Source organism: Cydia amplana, chromosome 25 (genome assembly GCF_948474715.1).
Source record: "Cydia amplana chromosome 25, ilCydAmpl1.1, whole genome shotgun sequence".
Lineage (NCBI taxonomy): Eukaryota > Metazoa > Arthropoda > Insecta > Lepidoptera > Tortricidae > Cydia > Cydia amplana.
The window spans coordinates 8331235-8352068 of record NC_086093.1 but is presented as its reverse complement, the minus strand read 5'-3'; the positions used below and the strand labels follow the sequence as shown (position 1 = coordinate 8352068).

Genomic DNA, 20834 nt, shown 5'->3' with positions numbered 1-20834 from the left:
AGAGTTAGGTATTAAAAATATTAAAATGAGAAATACCTGATATGACATGGAAAATCAGTATGGGTTAACTGGCACGAACTTTGTAGAAGCTTCTTCGGCTATACATCCCGATAACGTGTAATTAAAGCAGTAATATTGTTCTAACAAATGAAAATGATGAAAACCTTGTTTTAGAAACCTAATATGTTGCTAATATGCGTCGTGCTCATGCTAGCGTGACTAATTTTTATTTCGATTTTATAAATAGCAACACTGATTTATGTGTCAATGCATGCGTGAATCAGTGTTGCCAGATCGTACCTTTTAGTACGGTTTTACGTACTATTTTTTTACCTTGCGTACCTTTTTTGTACGCAGCGTACATCGTACTAAAACCGTACCTTTTGATGTACAATTGTTTATCAACTTTTTTTTTCGTTATATTGGTTCAGGATGGTTTGTTCAGGGCAAAATATCTAATCTGACAACAATAGCCACCATAAAAAAGTACCATGTACTATAGAAAATACACGTTTCTTTAGTTGCAGTCGGCAGTTGTGTCTTTCTTACCTGTGCTTTGCTAATAGTAATAGTAATATCGTTTATTGCATACAATAGAATAGATCTTACAATGGAAAAAGATGACATGGCACCCTGATAGGTTATTGGCAATTATCCATAAAACTACATTAAATAATTTATGTGTAATATTATTCATATTGCTTTGTGATTGCTTCTAATGCAGTTGCTCGGGGAATAATAAAAACGCTAAAAGAAGTAAAAAAATGATAAAGAATTTGTTCTCGGGCTGTCAGGTACCTAAATCCTACTTTTATTATTAAAAAGGGAAGTTACATAATTATTGTTACTTATCTGCCAACTTGTTTATCTTACCAATCTTATTCAAATGCATTTCTTTTTAATTTATATACTTATGTACATTTGCAAATCCAGTAAAAAGTTACTTATACTTGGTCAAGCAGATCTTGTCAATAGAAAAAGGCGGCAAATTTGAAAAAGTTAGGCGCGAATGGTTATCGTCTCATAGAATGTTTTAATTGCGCGCCTTTTTTTACTGACAAGATTTGCTTGACCAGCTATAGTCATCTGAGTGTATTTCGTTTTATTTGGCATTATTATCCAGATTACAAAACTCAGGTAGTCAAAATTCAGCCAGCCATTTATAGCCGGTCAAACAACTTAGTCAGTATAAAATGGCGCGAAATTTAAGTTTTCTATTGGACCATAACCCTTCGCACCATTTTTTTTAGATTTGCCGCTTTTTTCAACTGACGGAAATGGCTTGACAAATTTTATTTTTCATGTACCTATATCAATGCAAACAAAATTGGTTAACTATGACGTGTACACTACACTTATAGTTGGTCAAACCAATTTGTCAGTCAGTAACAATCAGGAAAACTATACTCATCCACCCACCATACCCCCCACCCACATAGAAATATTGTTTCTGTAAGAAAATTTTACTAATAAAAAAATCGTACCTTTTTTATCAAAATCGTACCTTTTTTGACGTACGACTGTACATAAGCTGGAACAGCTCTGGCAACACTGGCGTGAATGTCAGATGACAAGACGACGAGTAGTGGTAATTTTGAGGTTATGAATTAATGAATTAATTAAAATGTACCATTGATTTATTAAATATATCCTAATTTATGTACGAAAAGAAATTGTACATATATAACAAAAACTTCACATTAATGTTCCAACGTTTCACATTACCGCGGGTAACTGCGATATGTCGCAAAAATCTATCGTTAAGTTAGACTTACCTATAAAAGAAGAACCATGCGAGGTGCACGTGAAAATAGAGCCAGAAGAAGGAACAGACGAGCCAGAGAAAGGAAGAGAAGATTTAGAACAATCTGAGACACAATCGGTTGTGAAAAACGAAGTGGGAATAAAAGAGGAACCGGTTTGCGAGAATGATGAGGTTTTTGAGTCAGTGCGTGTCAAAGTTGAAGAAGGGTCACCTCACTTCGAGGTGCTGGTGCAGGATGTCACTGGATCTATCTCTGGTAAGTGGCTAAATCATGTTTTTAAATCTCAGGTACTATAGTTCGTTTTTTAGCATTGGAAAAAAGGTAAACAATCTTGACAGTTTTATTGAAAAACACTGGAAAAATAAGTCACGGAAAATATGTAACAATTATGAATCATATACGATTATTTACATTCTTTTGCTTTCATAAGTAATCCCTAGTTGTAAAGCGTTTTTCAATTAAAGACACGTTAAGATCGAGTAGTCTTTTTCTAATGCTAAAAAAACGAACTATAAAGTTAGAGCACAGAATAAATAATAGTTCTAGGTACAGAAGGTTCTGTCTCTAACAAAACGTGTCTATCATGATATAAGCGCAAGCGCGGGCAGGCGTCCATTCCATAGCGGTGCGCGGCAACTACTAGACACCAAAATTGGTGTGGGCCGCATGTACTTGTAGTGATGCGAAGAAACCGCGGAGTGAGTCATGCCTGGTTAGAGTTCAATTGGCCAATCTTTCCGTCCAATCTATGAATTTAAACTAAATGGCCAGTCAGGTGTCATCGGAATCGTGCTACCTCTGCCGCACTTGCACGGCCTTCTGGACTAGTTAGTATTACGCATTGACGTTTATCTCAGGACGGGCCTTAGGGCTCCTCTACCCGATGAGCCAGCGCCGGCCACTCCAAGGGACGCAGCCATGCGGTAGAATGAGATATCAATATAATTTGCTCCCTCTAACGCATAAATGCGTCCCTTGGAGTGGCTGGCGCTGGCCCATCGTGTAGAGGAGCCATTATGGGCAATCTTGGGCATTAAGAATGGGGCCAGTACAGCGGTGTGCCACCGCTACAACGCAATTGGTTGATGAGTTGTCGCAACTAGCGTTAGACTGCAAGATTGTCTTGAATTCGTGAGGCATACCGCTGAACTCGCACCATTCTTAGTACCCGTAAGGCCCATCCTGAGATATACGTCAATGGTACTACGCATATAAAAGATAAGGTACCTGAAGCCGCGTCTCGATATCGCGCGGCGGCCGCGCGAGCAATGTTCGACCGCGGCAAACCTGTATTTTGGCTCGCGAGCCAAGTTCGGCGCCATCTTGAACTATAGCGCGGCGGCCTCGCGCGGCAGGCGATCCGCCGAATCCGACGATGGACCAGTTTGTACTCGGGAACCATGGACGTACGTCGTCGTGCAGCTGCCGCTTTTATAATTATTTATCATATTATTCACAAGAAACCTAAACGGAAAGTTCGATGGTGGATGAAAAAGATGTTTATGAATAGAATACTACATGGTGGTGTGAGACTTATGGAAGACATGAGATATGAAGTTGATGTTACATTACAAAATTTCACAAGAATGACATCAGAAGATTATGAACTTTTAAAAGCATTAATTCCATGCATCACTTCTTAATGATCTGTTGCGATAATCACTACATTTACTATTCCATAGAAACTGTTTAGTTCCGTATAATTTAATTAAAGTACGACACTTTTCATTATCCATGTCTGCTGCCGCGCTCGCGAGCCAACTGAAATATGTACACATCCGTCCCAACTGCGCGCGAACATTCCTTTGCCGCGCCGAAACACCGACAATGAATGGTTCGTCGCGAGCCGCGTTCGAGCGAGCGAATGATCGAGTTGGCTCGCGAGCCAGCCCGGTATCGATTGCGCGCGGCTGCCTCGCGAGCCAATGTTCGATAGCTTGCCGCGCGATATGGAGACGGGGCTTGACTGGTGCTGCGACAAGTATAGAAGTATAGTAGTAGTTGCTCTCATACTAAATTAGTATGGGAGCGCTTATGTGGTTCTGGTTATCAAGAGTGGGTTTGTAGGGTCATTGTTCTAGTTTCCGTCCATGCTCTAGTTTTCGTCCACTTGACATATTAGCAAATAATATTTTTGCTAATATGTCAAGTGCTGCTACTTGCTTGCTACTTGCGAAACATATTTTTTTTTATAGATATATTGTTTCGATATTAAGGATTGCAATAAGTCCAAATTTGTGCAGCAATGTAGGTTTATATTGAAATATTGAAAAACTAACGCACCTACCGTATTGTACTCGTGAGGTGATCTCTGCTATGAATAAATACCCTTCCTATCTGTTCAGATGCCGCGACGAGTTCCAGATCAAAGGACCACACGTCGAGCCTCAAACACGAGCCTCTAGAAGAAATCGACTCAAGAAAGAAACGTGAATATTCCGACCTCATCAAAAAGGAAACATTCCCATGTGAAACTTGTGGCGAGCTTTTCACACTCAAATCAAAGCTAAAAAACCATATGAAAGAACACGGGAAAAATCGCTTTATGTGCGACATATGTAAAAAAAGATTCGATTTCAAATACAAACTTATAATCCATATTAGAGTACACACAGGGGAGAAGCCTTATTCGTGTGATATTTGTGAAGAGCGTTTCAAGAGTAGAGATAACTTAAGGGAACATGTTGCCATTCACAATGGGAAATTGACATGCGAATTATGCAAAAGGCAACTCAAAACTGCAAGAAGCTTAAAAAGTCATATGAAACTTCATAAGGGAGATAAACCATTCCCATGCGACACATGCACTAAATGTTTCAGTACTAGCAGAGCTTTGGATGAACATAAACTTATACATACAGGTGTAAAACAATTCTCATGCGACGTTTGCGGTATGAAGTTCTTAAAAAAGAACCCTCTAGTCATGCATAAACGGGTACACACAGGTGAGAAACCGTACGCATGTGATATATGCAATAAATCGTTCAGATTAAGATATCAGGTAAATACTCACAAAAGAGTGCACACGGGGCAGACGCCGTATTCTTGTGGTGTATGTAAAAAACAATTTTCGCATAAGGGTAATTTGACTAAACATGAATTAATACACACGGAAAACCAGCCTTATTGCGAGATATGTAAGAAGCACTTTATGCATAAAGCGTCTTTAATTGTTCATTTAAGAATACATAGTGGAGAGAAACCGTATTCTTGTGATATATGTAATCGAAAATTTAAAGATAAAAGGTACCTACCTAGTCATATAAGAACGCACACAGGTGAAAAACCATACGAGTGTGATGTCTGCAACATGCGGTTTACGCTAAGAACTGGTTTGAACGAGCATAAACGAGGCCACACGGGAGAGAAACGGCATTCATGTGAAGTGTGTAAAATACAGTATGTGGATAAAAGGACTCTTGTTAGACATATGCGTACTCACACTTAATACCAAATTGTAAAGGCATAATTATATGTTCGCCTGAGTGTAAGGCCTGAGTGGACGCTCGAGTTGGGCGTGCAGCGGGGCGGGGCGCGCGGCGTGCATGTTAAACAAATGCGCACGTATAGGAGCGGCCTTAGTGCACGCTGCTCACATCACAAGTGAGCCCACAAACACGCTGCACGCCCCGCCGAACGCTCCGCTTCAAGCGTCCACTCAGGTCTTACACTGAATCGTGTTGAACATGATTAACATTATATAGATAAAGATTGTTTATTATTCAAGTAGGCATATTACAATGCGCTTATGAATCATATCTAAGCATTTGCCATCGTAATTTAATAAGCAAATAAATATTTTACAATTAATGTTTCATTTAACATAATTTTCTATCTACACTCACAGTCAACACATATAATATGTGACGTCCCACGGGTAAAGGTACCTTATGGCCGTCGGCGCTTACGCTATTATTAACGCCGCTCCGCCGCCGCGCGCTATTATTATTGCGGCGCTATGCGACGTAAGCGCCAAGTGCCATAAGGTACCTTTTGCCGTGGAACGTCACATATAGTCTTCATTTTAAATACGTTATATAAAAGAATAAACCCATTCTCAAGCGCCGCAAATATTCCGCCTTAGACCGTTTTCACAATGCCCGATCCGATATCAAGTGGAAGTAAAATGTAAGACACATACTCTCTTAAAAACAAGACCGATTTATAATAGTCCGTTCGGAAAGAGAAGAGTCGTGGAATGTATGGGCCCCATACATTCCAGGACTCTTGTCTTTCCGCACAGACCCTACCTATTGGTGCTTACCTATCAGGAGACGTAAAAAAACAACACGATCACAACAAACCGATATATTGATTTATTCAATGGCATGCAATATTCTATTTAAATCAACAGACAAAAATGCTTGCATATTTTTGAAAATAATACTTATTGTACACCCGATTTACTTAATCAAAATAATAATTAAATGACTTTAAAATATTAGGATGGCGTACATCGCTACAGATTATAGGCCGGGACGAACTGCCAGCCGAGGTGCAGGCTAGAACGGTTACTAAACGAGCCGGGCAATCCTAGTTCCTGCTTACGTACCTATGTATGAAGTCCTAAAAAGTGTAAAAAAAACCACGGATACTTAAAAAGAAAAAGAGACTATATAAATATACAACGTCGGATATTTTTTACGTTTCACACTTCGTGCCTTTTTTAAACGCCGCAGTGCAATATATAGCCAGTATGTCTATAAAAAAAGAAAACTATTTTGCACCAATTTACATTCTTATTTCGTTACAATTACGAATTGTTTTTTAAGGAATTAATATCTGCTGGAGACCGCACGAGCTTTGCTCGGAAAACATAAACTCAAATACATACTAAGAACCTTTCTTTCTTTCCTTTCTTTTTTGAAGGCGGTTAAAAATGCTGAACGTGTGTAAAGGGACCCACTGATTAACAGTCCGCCGGACGGTATGGGCCCGTCAGTTAGAACAAAAAGTTGACAGTTCCGAACAATTGACAGGCCGATACCGTCCGGCGGACTGTTAATCAGTGGGTCCCTGAAATGTCAACTTTTTGTTCTAACTGACAGGCTTATATCGTCCATATACAAACGTTACGCTCAAGCCACATCTAACATCTGGCTTGAGCGTAACGTTTGTATATTATATAGATTATTCTCATTCTTTAATAATAATTTGGTGTATATTGATAATATAATTTAATGTTGATAATTTTAATATTTAATTTCATATAGACAAATAGCAGTATGTAAAAAAAAAAGAAAAGACATGTAACAATTGTTATCAATAAAATTTTCATTTTCATTTTTCCGGCGGACTGATAATCAGTGGCCCCTTAACACACACAATTATGGTTGCGATGCAGTGTCAGGGAGTTAGTTGTATAAAGACGCTAGAAACATAAGCCCCTTAGCCATTTAGGATGATATTTTTTGATCACGCATTTACTATTTTATTCTATGTATGATAAGCACAGGGATCTAAATATGTTTAAGTATTTCAAGGCTATCCTTTAAGGCATTTCACATAATTAATAATTATCTTAAATATATCTCTTACCAATTGCCAATTTTAACAATACTATATCTTTTAAAGCTAACTTCGTAGTATAATACATAAATGAAGCTTATAATCGTCGGTGTTTTGTAGAAGAGATGTATCTTTTTACGTCTATAACAGTATGTCTACGTATATATGATATATAGGTATCTATGTCTAGTGTCTACGTATGTATCTATCCATGTCTGTTATGTTATGAAACGTCGCGTCATAACTGGGTCATTTTATTTAAAATTGTCCCCTACACTTTTTTATTTTTTTTATAGTTATGTTGTTTCTACTCAGAATCACGAGCTCTTGCTATCCTAATAGGAGAAAAAAAGTGTCCCAAGGTTTTTATTTCCATTCCGTTACCATTTTTATTATAGACTTTGTATGGCGGTCACGGAATGGAAAGTTCGAAAAATTTATTGAAATTTTGGGACACTTTTTTTTCTCCTATTAGGATCAAAAGAGCTCGTGATTCTGAGTATAAATAAAATCCCAACTTTGAAAACAAAATGGCCCAACTACTGAGCCAAGTTATGTAATGGTTCAGTATAATCTACATATTCACCCCTCAGAGTGTGGCTAAGCCTCACACAGTTTAAAAAAAAACACGGTGTAATTCTGAAAATAATACTGACTATCAAATAATCATCCGCTTTTACAAAACCTCGACTTTGTTTTGTTCTGATGCTTAATTCTATAAAAAGTATGTATGTTTTATATTTATTCCATCCAATCATCGCCACCTCCGAATTCGGCGACTGATACCTGGAACAGAGAAATTAATAGTAGGTATTATACATTAAATGATACAACCTAAATATCGTTGGGCGGACGGAGTGTAGGCGCTGGTGGCCTAGCGGTAAGAGCGTGCGACTTTCAATCCGGAGGTCGCGGGTTCAAACCCCGGCTCGTACCAATGAGTTTTTCGGAACTTATGTACGAAATATCATTTGATATTTACCAGTCGCTTTTCGGTGAAGGAAAACATCGTGAGGAAACCGGACTAATCCCAATAAGGCCTAGTTTCCCCTCTGGGTTGGAAGGTCAGATGGCAGTCGCTTTCGTAAAAACGAGCGCCTACGTTAAATCCTAGGATTAGTTGTCAAGCGGACCCCAGGCTCCCATGAGCCGTGGCAAAAATGCCGGGACAACGCGAGGAAGAAGAAGAGAAGGAGGCAGATCTCCGTGAGCTCAGCGTCGGCGAAAGCTGGCGTGATACCGCTCTGGACCGAGCAAAGTGGCGTGCATTATGATACAAGTGTGTGTTGTGTGTGTAAGTCATCACACACGAGGCGCGAGCCGAAGCGAGCACGCACACGCGTTTCATACGACAACAAGTTTTTCAACACACTTGCGAGGAAATGAAACTTTCATGTTAATCAAATTTTAATTGTTAAAACGGTACCGTATTGATCTGTCATACTGCCTGCCGGTGCCGCCCCTCGACCCTGTCGCTCCTATCCACTGACGCCGAGCCCGCATAAAAATAGCCGGGTCCACACATAGCGAACATGCGTGTGAGGCAATTTCCTGGCGCACAAAACGCCCAGTATAGACATGCCTCGGCCGCATTGCTTCGGGCGAGGCACGTCTACACTGGCCGTTTTGTGCAAGAGTAAATTGCCTCGCACGCATGCTCGCTCTGTGTAGACCCGGCTATTGAGCTTATTTCTTGTTTTCTATGAATTTGTGAGTCATAAGTTATGACTCATAACCAGTGATCGGGGATTTCTATGCCACTTGGGGTGAATGACCTCAATCATTATGCTAGTATGGATATGCCGCGGGATTCCGGGATTCGTGTGCGATAATAGGAGAGTGTTTTGGCATGTTACTGTTGATCAATTAATCATGCATTGCATATATTATTAATATTAATAATTGAAAATTTGATTACAGATCAATTGAATATATCAATAAAACCACTAAGCTCTTAATAATTTTTTGAATAATATTTTTTCTTTAAATCATAACCAACACTGTTTTTTTACAGTCCTTTATTTTATAAACGAATTACCAACACCGAAATAGCGTTTACTTTTCGAACAGTTTTGTACCTATCGCGGGCCAAGTGGCGTATCCATATTACCATTTCGACTTGATATCCCGCGGTGTGGCATAGAAATCCCCGATCACTGCTCATAACTGTCATTTTAGCATCTGGGATGTCAAAACACAGCCCTCCTGTGGTGGGCTGTCGATACTGAAGACACCGGACACGTAGCCAGCCAGCCCACTGCCGCGCCGTCATCGAGATAAATACTAAACAGCTTAAATAATAACTCCTCCCCGCCGCCGAGAGCGTAACCAGCGAGACCGCCGGCGGCCAACCCGGCCACGCCGACCACCACCGCCGCGCCGGTGCCAAGATACTAAACACAGCCTACCTCCTCCCGTGGTGGGCTGTCGCTACTGAACCCGCCGCCGAGAGCGTAGCCAGCGAGACCGCCGGCGGCGAACCCCGCCACGCCGACTCCTACCGCCGCGCCGGTGCCAAGATACTAAACACAGCCTACCTCCTCCCGTGGCGGACTGTCGCTACTGAACCCGCCACGCCGACTCCTACCGCCGCGCCGGTGCCAAGATACTAAACACAGCATACCTCCTCCCGTGGTGGACTGTCGCTACTGAACCCGCCGCCGAGAGCGTAACCAGCGAGACCGCCGGCGGCCAACACCGCCACGCCGACTCCTACCGCCGCGCCGGTGCCAAGATACTAAACACAGCCTACCTCCTCCCGTGGTGGGCTGTCGCTACTGAACCCGCCGCCAAGAGCGTAACCAGCGAGACCGCCGGCGACCAACCCCGCCACGCCGACTCCTACCGCCGCGCCGGTGCCAAGATACTAAACATAGCCTACCTCCTCCCGTGATGGACTGTCGCTCCTGATCCCGCCGCCGAGAGCGTAGCCAGCGAGACCGCCGGCGGCCAACCCCGCCACGCCGACTCCTACCGCCGCGCCGGTGCCAAGGGAGCGTTCAAGTATTACGTAACGCAATTTTTGGACATTTTTGACCCCCCTCCCCCCACGTAACGCGCCGTAACGTTTTTCTGTACCCCCCCCCCTCTCCCTAGTAAAACGTCACGTAACCACCAAGTGACCATTTTTTTTACCTAAAGGCCACAATTAAGTACCGTAAAGTGGCGAAAAGTTCTGAAGGGTTAAAAAACAATGTTACGTAACGCGTAGTTCAAACCCCCCCTCCCGCCCCTGTAACGCATCGTAACGTTTTACAACACCCCCCTCCCCTCAAATTCGTTACGTAATACTTGAACGCTCCCCAAGATACTAAACACAGCCTACCTCCTCCCGTGGTGGGCTGTCGCTACTGAACCCGCCGCCGAGAGCGTAACCAGCGAGACCGCCGGCGGCCAACCCGGCCACGCCGACCCCCACCGCCGCGCCAGTGCTAATACCGCTGCGCTGCTGCTGAACTGGCGCGTAAGAGTCGTACATCTGAAACATTGGGCAATTAATATTAATAAATGTATACCTTTAAACGAGCAATTCTTGTATTGTATTTATATATTTCGGGGATATCGGAAACGGCTCTAAAATTCTTGTATATTTATATATTTCGGGGATCTCGGAAACGGCTCTAACGATTGCGAAATTTGCTATATGGGGGTTTTCGGGGGCGATAAAAATCGATCTAGCTAGGTCTTATCTCTGTGAATTTTAGCTAGCACAGGAGTCTTCACTTTTCGTTTGGACTCGAGGGCCACTGCAGGCTTCGATTCTTTTATTCGTACAAAACGTAAGCTATAGTTCGTTTTTTTAGCATTAGAATAAAAGTAGGTAAGTAAACAATCTTGACGTGCTTTTTATTGAAAATTATTTAAAAACGCTTTCTAAAAATTAGTTTATTTTAAAGTCTATTTTTTTATTCGGTAGACTAAAATGACATTTCATAGTATGGAATGACACATGATGTTCATATAATGAAATGTCATTTTAGTCTACCGAATAAAAAAATAGACTTTACTTAAGTATACCAAAGTAAATGAATGTAAATAATCGTATATCGTATAAAGTGTTATTCTATGGAGCTTGCTAACTATGCAAACAAAAGTTACTAGTAAATTGACATTTAGAGACAATTTTAATACATAGTTAGCAAGTTCCATAGAATGACACTTTATATATAGTTTATAATTGTTACATAAGGTAAACGTACTTTTAGAAAATGAGGTACCTACTCATACAAACTCATTTTAAATTGATGTCCTACCCATCACTAGCTATGTTACTTAAATGTGCATACTAAGTTTCATGTTACTTCAGGATGTTTTAAAATAAGAGCTTCGATTGTATGGATGCGTGTTATTTAGCGACAGCTTCTTGTAACTCTTAATAACCGCCGCCATTTTGTCGCGGCGGTTTCTTTACTTTTCACTTATTTTTCTTCTTTTTATTGTCATTGCCAATATCGCTCTCTGAAGACTCATAGTTTTTGTAAGGTTCTATTATGTTTTTTCTATTAACAGTCTCTTTGTTTGAACTGTCATAACCTTTTGTAACACTTTCCTTCTTATAAATGCCACTGTCTGAGGTTTGATAATTTAACTTAGCATTCTTATCGTCTTTTCTTGCATTTTTATTAATTTCGTCACTGTCTGAATACGCGTAATCCGATTTGGACGTTTTGTTAGCTTTTACATTTTCTTTAGTTTTCTTCGTATTTTTAGTGCCTACATAACTGTCAGAAGATCCTGCGTCCTGCAATGGTTTAGATTGTTGCTTTTTCGTAATTTGTTTCCTAACATTTTCTTTGCTTTTTTTATTTTTACTGTTACTGACAGAAGAATCAGAAATATTCAGCAGATCAGCTGCTTTAGTGCCTCCTTCCTTTTCTGCTGGATTATTTTTCTTATCTTTTCTATTACTGTCGGTAGTGTCGGAGTCTTTCAATGGGGAATTGTTGTCTATTGTAATACTGCCTTTTCTATTACTATCTTTCTGATTTTTTTTGTTACTCACTTCTGATTCAGAATCCTTTAGCAAATTAATCAGAGGTGAGGTTTCTTTTCCTTTTTCACCTTTTTTAATATTCCTGTTTTTGCCGCTATCACTGTCAGATGAATCGGAATCTTTCAGAAGTTTATTTAGAAACGATGATATTTTGGAACTTTCTCCGGGTATATTACTGCTTTTTCTATCCTTTTCAGTTTTATTTTTCTTATTTTTATCGCCACTGTCAGAAGATTCAGAATCCTTTAATGCTCCGTCTGGTTTAACTGTGTTTTTTCTATCGTTTTCATTTGTGTTTTTCTTATTTTTTCCGCCACTGTCAGAAGATTCAGAATCCTGTAATGCTCCGTCTTGTTTAACTGTATTTTTTCTATAATTTTCATTTTTGTTTTTCTTATTTTTACCGCCACTGTCAGAAGATTCAGAATCTTTTAATGTTCCGTCTGGTTTAACTGTATTTTTTCTATCATTTTCATTTTTGTTTTTCTTATTTCTACCATTACTGTTGGAAGATTCAGAATCCTTTAAAGGCCCATCTGATTTGATAGTGCCTTTTCCACTCTTTTCTTTTTTACGTTTCTCATCACTGCCAGATGACTCAGACTCCTTCAGTGGATTATTAGCCTTTGGATCTCTTTTAACCTTATCTTCTTTTACTTTCTTGGCATCAGTTTTACTTTCTGTGCTATCAGTCTCGGCAACTGTGAAAAACCACCCGTCATCTCCTGACGATGACGACTCGTTAAAATAACCTTTTATCTCGGTTTTTCTCTTTTTACCTTTTTCGCTACTTGTTTCTGGCTTTGTATTTGATGATTTACGTTCTGATTTCTGCATGTTCAGACTAAAGCTCGTTTATAGTATGGAAATTCTCTTGATGGTGAATATTTATTGTGAATGTTTCACGGTTCATTTTTTCAGTATTCTGAGGGGGAAAAAGGGTTGGAAAATGACATGCTATTAGTAGTAGGAAAAATATGGGCGGCTGTCTGTCACTCGCGTTTTTAGCGCGCGACCGGGACATGGCAATAGGGTATTAGACTACTAGCCAAATCAGTTTCTTTTTTCGAAATGTCAAAACGATTTTGCTACTATGGAATTTATATGAAACACTAGCATGTGACGTCACGATTAAATTACCTAAGTACTCTTTATAGTTTTATACGGGTTTAAAAATAGAAATTTTGTCTAAAAATAACTGATGTCTATACGTTTCTCTAATAATTTTCCGGTGCTTTTTTTATTTCATGCATGGTGTAAAATAATTTATTTTAAATACGTCAAATATTATGCACCAGAATCAGTGTTGTGAATAACGCTTTTTAGGCTTAAAGACTCGAGCCCTCAAGACCCGTAAGTCTTGAAGACTCGACTATATTTGAGAATTGTATTTATTTATTTTATGCGTCCATACGCATAAAATAAATAAATACAATTACGCCTCAAAGGCGCCAAAGACGATTTCTTACATCCATATGTAAGAAATCGTCTTTGGCGCCTTTGAGGCGTTAAGCTTCGAGAGTCTTAAGGGTTCGAGTCTTTGAGCCCCAAAATGAGCGTTATTCACAACACTAACCAGAATATTAATAGAGAAACGTACACAGCAGTTATTTTTAGACACAATTTTTATTTTAAAACCCGTATAAAACTATAAAGAGTAGGTACCTAATTTGACCGTGACGTCACATGCTAGTGTTTCATATAAATTCCATAGTAGCAAAATCGTTTTGACATTTCGAAAAAAGAAACTGATTTGACTAGGAGTCTAATACCCTATTACGCGATTAAGTCCCGTGGTTCAATTTAATGTGTAATGTGTAAAAATCGTGAAAGCTTAAATCAGTGTTTTGCTTAACACTTTACACTAATAGTACCTACTGGGTTAGATTGATGTAGCGTGACAAATCGAACGTTTTCGAAAAACTACGAAGGATTATGACTACATCTGTATAGGTAAGGGACAAGACTAGGTACTAAAGAGAGGAAAAGAAAACATTATAATGCTTACCACTGGTGGTGTACCTGCGAACAAAGGAAACTATTTCAGAAATACTCCAAAAGTAGCACTTTAAGAAGCGTATAGTGTGCTTAAAGTAGGTATTAATTAGTGCGTTACTTTTTGCATCAGCTGAATATGATCACGCGCCATGTTGCGGAATTTCACTGGAACTAATTTTTTCATACTATACTGAACTGTCACTGTCATCCTATACATGAGAATAACAGCGCCGTCTTAACAATTATCATATACTACTGGTCAGGCTTTTGTATACTTTTTACTTCGGTAATTAGTAGGTACCTAGACCTATGTACATTACGATACAAGTGCGAAAAGTAGAAATTGGCAACGAGTGGCGATAAATTTAATCACGGCCACAGGGAGTGTTTTAAATCGACACGAGTTGCGAATTACCTTTTCGCATGTCTATTGTACAACGTTTTACAGTAGGTACATATGGTCCTTTAAATTTTCGACATACGCACGTAGATACTAGATAGGTATAGTGCTAGTTACCGTACTAGGGCGGTAAATGGGCGTTTTCTAAAATAAATATCGAAAACCTGATTCTTTCAAATCTGGACATTATTGGGCTCATTCTACTCAGAATCGACAGCACTCTCCACCCTTCCATTAAAAAAAGATGTCCCAAAATGTCCATTCCATTACGTCACGTTTTATTATGAGAAAATTTTTCACTTGTATGGACGTGAGCGTGACGTAGTGGAATGTACAATTTTCATAGAAATTTTTGGGTCATTTTTTTTATCATCAGGATATGCTAGTGATTCTGAGTTGAAAGAACCCAAAAACACCACGATCCGTGAGAATCGGGTTTTCAATATTTATTTTAGAAAACGCCCAAATTAGCACTATATGTAACATTACGTGACAGGAACAATATCAAAGGTTCCTTTACTTCCTTTAACTTGGTCGTACGATCTTTTTTATTGGTACTTTTCTAAGCATGAAATAATTCCTTCTAGAGTCTGTGCGGAAAGAGAAGAGTCGTGGAATGTATTGGGCCCCATATATTTCACGACTCTTCTCTTTCCGCACAGACTATTCCGTTTAAGATTAGGTACAAGAGCACATCAACGTGCTCACTAGCGCCACCGCTTTGCTTTGCTCGGAAAACATAAAAACTCGAAAATGCGCGTTTTCCCAGAGATAAGACTTAGCTAAGTTATATCGATTTTTCGCCCCCGAAAACCCCCATATAGTAAATTTCATCGAACTCGTTTGAGCCGTTTCCGAGATATATCTATCTAATACCTTTAAACGAGCAATTATTATTTCTTATTTCTACATAATATGTATACCTATAGGTATTATTTCGGGGATCTCGGGAGCGGCTGTAACGATTTCGATGAAATTTGCTATATGGGGGTTTTTGGGGGCGAAAAATCAATCTAGCTAGGTTTTATCTCTAATCAGGACGTGCAAACGCCAATTTGGCTCGCTGATTATGACCAATATTACCGATAAAACGGAGGTGCGGACGCAAGAATACCAATTTCTGCCTCCAGTATCGCCATAAAACTGAAATTGGTGATTGAATTGGAGATCGACGCCAATTTCTTTTCTGATCAAATCGGTCGATTTGATTATCCCGTCTGGACTCCGCAGACTCCGCTTGAAACTCAAAATCAGCACAGCGCACACGTTGCACGTACCTACGAACTTCGCTCTCTTGTTGCACAAATAAGATTATTACTTTTTAAAAAGATATTGCATCTGTTACTGTTTCCGTATGAAGATTATACGATGTTACCTAAAATTATTTAAACATACCATTTTGTATTTACCTAAACCATGTAAAAGAGTATTGTAATTTAATGTTTATTTATATTCCAAGTTTTTTGTTTGACAGCTTTTTCAAAGGTACAGATTAGATATTATAATTCAAATTAATTATATACCTAGGTATAGTTGCTCAAACCAATTTGTCAGCAGTCAGTAAGAACCAAAGAGTAGTATAATATATATATGAGAAAGAGAGCCCTCTCGTGGAACTTTTTTGTATCCATTATTAGGAAAACTATACTCATCCTTTTCGTTTGGGTGCTAATACTAGTGTAAGACAAAGATAGTATGATTCTCCTGTCTGTTGAAATGAGACAGTCCTTTGACAAACTATATTTGTGTAATTTTTTTATATTCTATAGATATAGCTGGTCAAGCAAATCTTGTAAGTAAAAAAAGGCGCGAAATTAAAATTTTCTATGGGACGATAATCTCTTCGCGCCTACATTTTTCAAATTTGCCGCCTTTTTCTACTGACAAGATCTGCTTGACCAAGTATAGTTTGTTAAGCCATTTCCGTCCAAGCCAAATCGTGGCAGACTTTTCTTGGTCTAACTATAGTTATAGTTTAGTCTCTAGTTTTGGTTTTAGGTCTGTCACGGCTCAGTTAACACATTTATACAAAAACTAGCGACCCGCCCCGGCTTTGCACGGGTTAACAAATTATACATAAACCTTCCCCTTGAGTCACTCTATCTATTAAAAAAACCGCATCAAAATCCATTGCGTAGTTTTAAAGATCTAACCATACATACAGACAGACAGCGGGATACGACTTTGTTTTATACTATGTAGTGATGATAAACAGAGGCCTTACCATGATGTCCTTATTGCGATTCTGTTTAGCGCCTAAACTGAATTGCTAAAGGACGGATCTATAATAAGTCGCATAACTCCGTCCCTTAGCGATTCAGTTTATAGACCGCGAGCCACGAACAGGTTTCCATGACCAATCGCCTCCCAGGCGATAACTCCTATAGTGGTTAACGGCTACGTATGATGAATCCTCGTGGACGTCAGCTGCCGCTCCGTTGGTGGGTTGAGGAATGGCAGCAACCGAAACACGTAAAAAAAAAAATATTTTCAGTCATCGCCTCCCGTTTGATACTTTGCCAGATGATAGTTTAGGTGCTATTGTTAATAAAAAAAATCGTCAGCCGGTTGTATCGCGGTGGAAACACCGCCAGCTGGTCACATGAACATGTAAAAAAAAAATGTTTTTTCAGTCATCGCCTCCCGCTTGATACTTTGTCAGATGATAGTTTAGGTGCTATTGTTAATAAAAAACATCGTCAGCCGGTTGTATCGCGGTGGAATCACCGTCAGCTGGTCACATGAACATGTAAAAAAAATTTTTTTTTTCAGTCATCGCCTCCCGCTTGATACTTTGTCAGATGATAGTTTAGGTGCTATTGTTAATAAAAATAATCGTCAGCCGGTTGTATCGCGGTGGAATCACCGTCAGCTGGTCACATGAACATGTAAAAAAAATTTTTTTTTTCAGTCATCGCCTCCCGCTTGATACTTTGTCAGATGATAGTTTAGGTGCTATTGTTAATAAAAAAACATCGTCAGCCGGTTGTATCGCGATGGAATCACCGTCAGCTGGTCATATGAACATGAATATCCGTTAGTCACAGAATAAATAATAGTACTAGGTACAGAAGACTCACTCTCTAACAAAACGCGTCTGTTACAATCAGCACAGATATGGCCGCTAGGTGGCGACAGCGCCACGCGCGGCTTATGGCTTTCCCCAAAATTGGGGTGGAACGGATGTACTTTTAGCTACCTGTAGCAAAGCGACGAAATCGCGGAGTGAGCCACGCCTGACTTAGTACTATTATTTATTCTGTGCCTAAACAGAATCGCAATAAGGACATCATGTTAAGGCCCCAGTTGTCCAAAAGCGGATTCCTTTGTTTAACACAGGTTTAACATGATTGAAAGTCATAATGTAATGATCGTCAGATTATCATTAGTCATAATTCTGAAAGCGTTAACTTTTCAGGAATTTCCTAAGTATCCTACAGATAGGTTAGGTTAGGTTTGTTATATGGCAATCCTGAAAAGTTACGCGTCTCTGAGAAAAACCAAATTATGACTAATGAAAATGCGGACAAACAATACATTACGACTTAAAACTTTATGGGAAACAATAGAGACCCGTCCAAAAGCCATGCAATATTTGTGGGTCAAAAGGGAAAAATTGTCTTCTGCTTCAACTTTTTTGTATAATAAGGATCCTGACCAAATATTTACTCATCTTTTTGAATTTTTTCGATAGCTACTTTTCTACTTTATAGGGTTCGAAAGGAGAATCTATCAAAGAATTTAAAGAAAATGGGATAATAGGGAGTATTACTGCAATGTTTTGCCGCCAGAGTACAGTACTAGCGACGTATGTAGGTATACCATAGAGCAACTTATACATACTGTTTTTTGACAAGTTTTCACAGACAATAAAATATGGCATTGATACATCAAGGCGGTTTGTTTACAAAGGGCCTACCGGGAAACGCGAAATCGAAACTCAGCTATATGCCTCTTTATCGCTCGAATATGCAAGAGTGATAGAGGTTAGATAACAAAATTTCGACACTCTCGTTTGTGGTAGACCCTTATGGCCCCTCTACACGATGGGCCAACGCCGACCACTCCAAGGGACGCAGCCATGCGGTAGAATGAGATAGCAATATCACTTGCTCCCTCTAACGCATAAATGCGTCCCTTGGAGTGGCCGGCGTTGGCCCATCGTGTAGAGGAGCCATTAGATTGTGACTTATCGTGGGAGTGGCGCCCCCTACGCAGAATTTCGCGTAATATTCCCTATTCAAAGAAAATGGGATAGTTATCAGAGACTAAATTATCTGGATAATTTCAAATCCTGCTACTCTACATGGTTGGCAAAGAGGCTCCGTGTAACCGTGTAATATTAGGTGATTAAAGGCCACTCCAGACGGGAACAATTTTTCGCCAATCTGATTAAATTGATCAAATTACCGCAATTTGCGAACTTCGGTTTTTCGCGCTTATAGCTCTGGTGGTGCGGACGCAAACCCCAATTTGGCTCGCCGATTATGACCGATATAATGGAGGCGCGGACGCATGTATACCAATTTGTGACGCTAGTATCAAAATTCTGTAGCCAATCGGCGAAAATTTGTCTCGTCTGGACTCGACTTCAAATATTTCTGATTAAATCGGTCGATTCGATCATTCCGTCTGGATTGGCCTTCAGAGACGTGTGTTATGCGGACTGTCCACACTTGTCGAGAGAACCCGAGTCAGGTCGAAAATAGAACGAGTGTGTAAGTACATAACGAAATATTTTTTTGTATTTTGTATTTTTAGTGTTCCGTAGCCAAATGGCAAAAAACGGAACCTTTATGGATTAGTCATGTCTGTCCGTCCGTATGTCACAGCCACTTTTTTCCGAAACTATAAGAACTATACTGTTGAAACTTGGTTAGTAGATGTATTCTGTGAACCGCATTAAGATTTTCACACAAAAATAGAAAAAAAAACAATACATTTTGGGGGTTCCCCATACTTAGAACTGAAACTCAAAAATTTTTTTTTTCATCAAATCCATACGTGGGGTATCCATGGATAGGTCTTCAAAAATGATATTAAGGTTTCTAATATCATTTTTTTCTAAACTGATAGTTTGTGCGAGAGAAACTTCCAAAGTGGTAAAATATATCCCCCCCCTCCTGTAACTTCTAAAATAAGAGAATGATAAACTAAAAAAAATATATAACTTCCACCGAAAATTAGTTTGAACGAGATCTAGTAAGTAGTTTTTTTTAATACGTCATAAATCCCCTAAATACGGAACCTTTCATGGGCGAGTCCCACTCGCACTTAGCCGCTTTTTTGTATACTGCTCGCTTCTCGTCTCATGTCATCCTACCGGTGTCGACTCTCGGCGAGTGTGTACAGACGGCATTTAAACAAACAGGGGAATAAAAATAAAACAGATCGAAAACTTTATTTTTTATTAACCATCATAATACAACTACAAACAAGAATTACATATTCTTAAAAAGCAAAAATGACGAAAAATGCGATTTTATTTACATTCCTAACATAAAGAAAAATACAAATTTATTATTGTACAAGGAAACATTTTCATGCTTAATAAGCACTTGATCTTAAATCATATAAAATGCAAATCTAAACGTGTCATACTTATTAATTACTAAGTCTAAAATGTGACATCTGCGAATATTTTAACAACTATAGGTAATGTTTCATGTTTCTCAAACATTTATTCTTAATAATAAATATTAGTAAGAAAATGTGTTTAGTTGTACATGTAAGTACGGTACTCTTAATTTTTTTGGAATAAGTAAATGCTTTAGAAAAACACTTTCAGTGTCTGATTAATAAAAACGTATCGAAAATTGATTACAAAACTTAAAAACATAACTCTTGATTCTTGATTCCGATTCACAAGGCACCTGAAAAATAATAAATTAATAAAAATAACAACTCTAATATAAGAGTTGTTATTTTAACATTAAATAAATAAATACCTAGATTAATTGCGAGCTATATAATTTTAATATCGTTAATGTATGATTTCACGTTACTTGTACCAAAAGCTTATATCGACTCAACTTTGCCCATAATGCTCGTGGGCAAAGTAATTTTGCTCGTGATTAATGTACCGATTTAAAATCTTATTTTTACAAAATGTGTAATTATAACTTGGATTCTGTTGACAAGGAAGAACATAAGTATTGTATTAGTTATT

The 20834-nt window shown here is 39.0% G+C and overlaps 2 protein-coding genes across 2 annotated transcripts in view; one reads left to right on the top strand and one right to left on the bottom strand.

Annotated features, from left to right (window-relative positions):
- Window positions 1-1635: 1635 nt before the first annotated feature.
- On the top strand, window positions 1636-5245 carry LOC134659828 (zinc finger protein OZF-like). The gene is made up of 2 exons (XM_063515536.1): window positions 1636-2021; window positions 4112-5245. The coding sequence occupies exons 1-2, from the start codon at window positions 1742-1744 to the stop codon at window positions 5212-5214; spliced, it is 1383 nt and encodes a 460-aa protein (XP_063371606.1). The 5' UTR covers window positions 1636-1741; the 3' UTR covers window positions 5215-5245.
- Window positions 5246-8000: 2755 nt separating this feature from the next.
- Window positions 8001-20834, bottom strand: part of LOC134659613 (galectin-4-like) — a 27884-nt gene continuing 15050 nt past the window's right edge. Inside the window, exons 6-8 of the mRNA XM_063515292.1 lie at window positions 14276-14289; window positions 10600-10752; window positions 8001-8060 (exon numbers count right to left, since the gene is read on the bottom strand). Coding sequence (XP_063371362.1) covers window positions 8016-8060; window positions 10600-10752; window positions 14276-14289 — 212 coding nt within the window. The 3' untranslated portion in view covers window positions 8001-8015. The remainder of the gene's footprint in view (window positions 8061-10599; window positions 10753-14275; window positions 14290-20834) is intronic.

Coding starts and splice junctions, on each gene's coding strand:
- LOC134659828 (XM_063515536.1), top strand. CDS start 1,742: ATGTCGCAAAAATCTATCGTTAAGTTAGACTTACCTATAAAAGAAGAA. Junction 2,022..4,111: donor TGTCACTGGATCTATCTCTG/GTAAGTGGCTAA, acceptor CTATCTGTTCAG/ATGCCGCGACGAGTTCCAGA.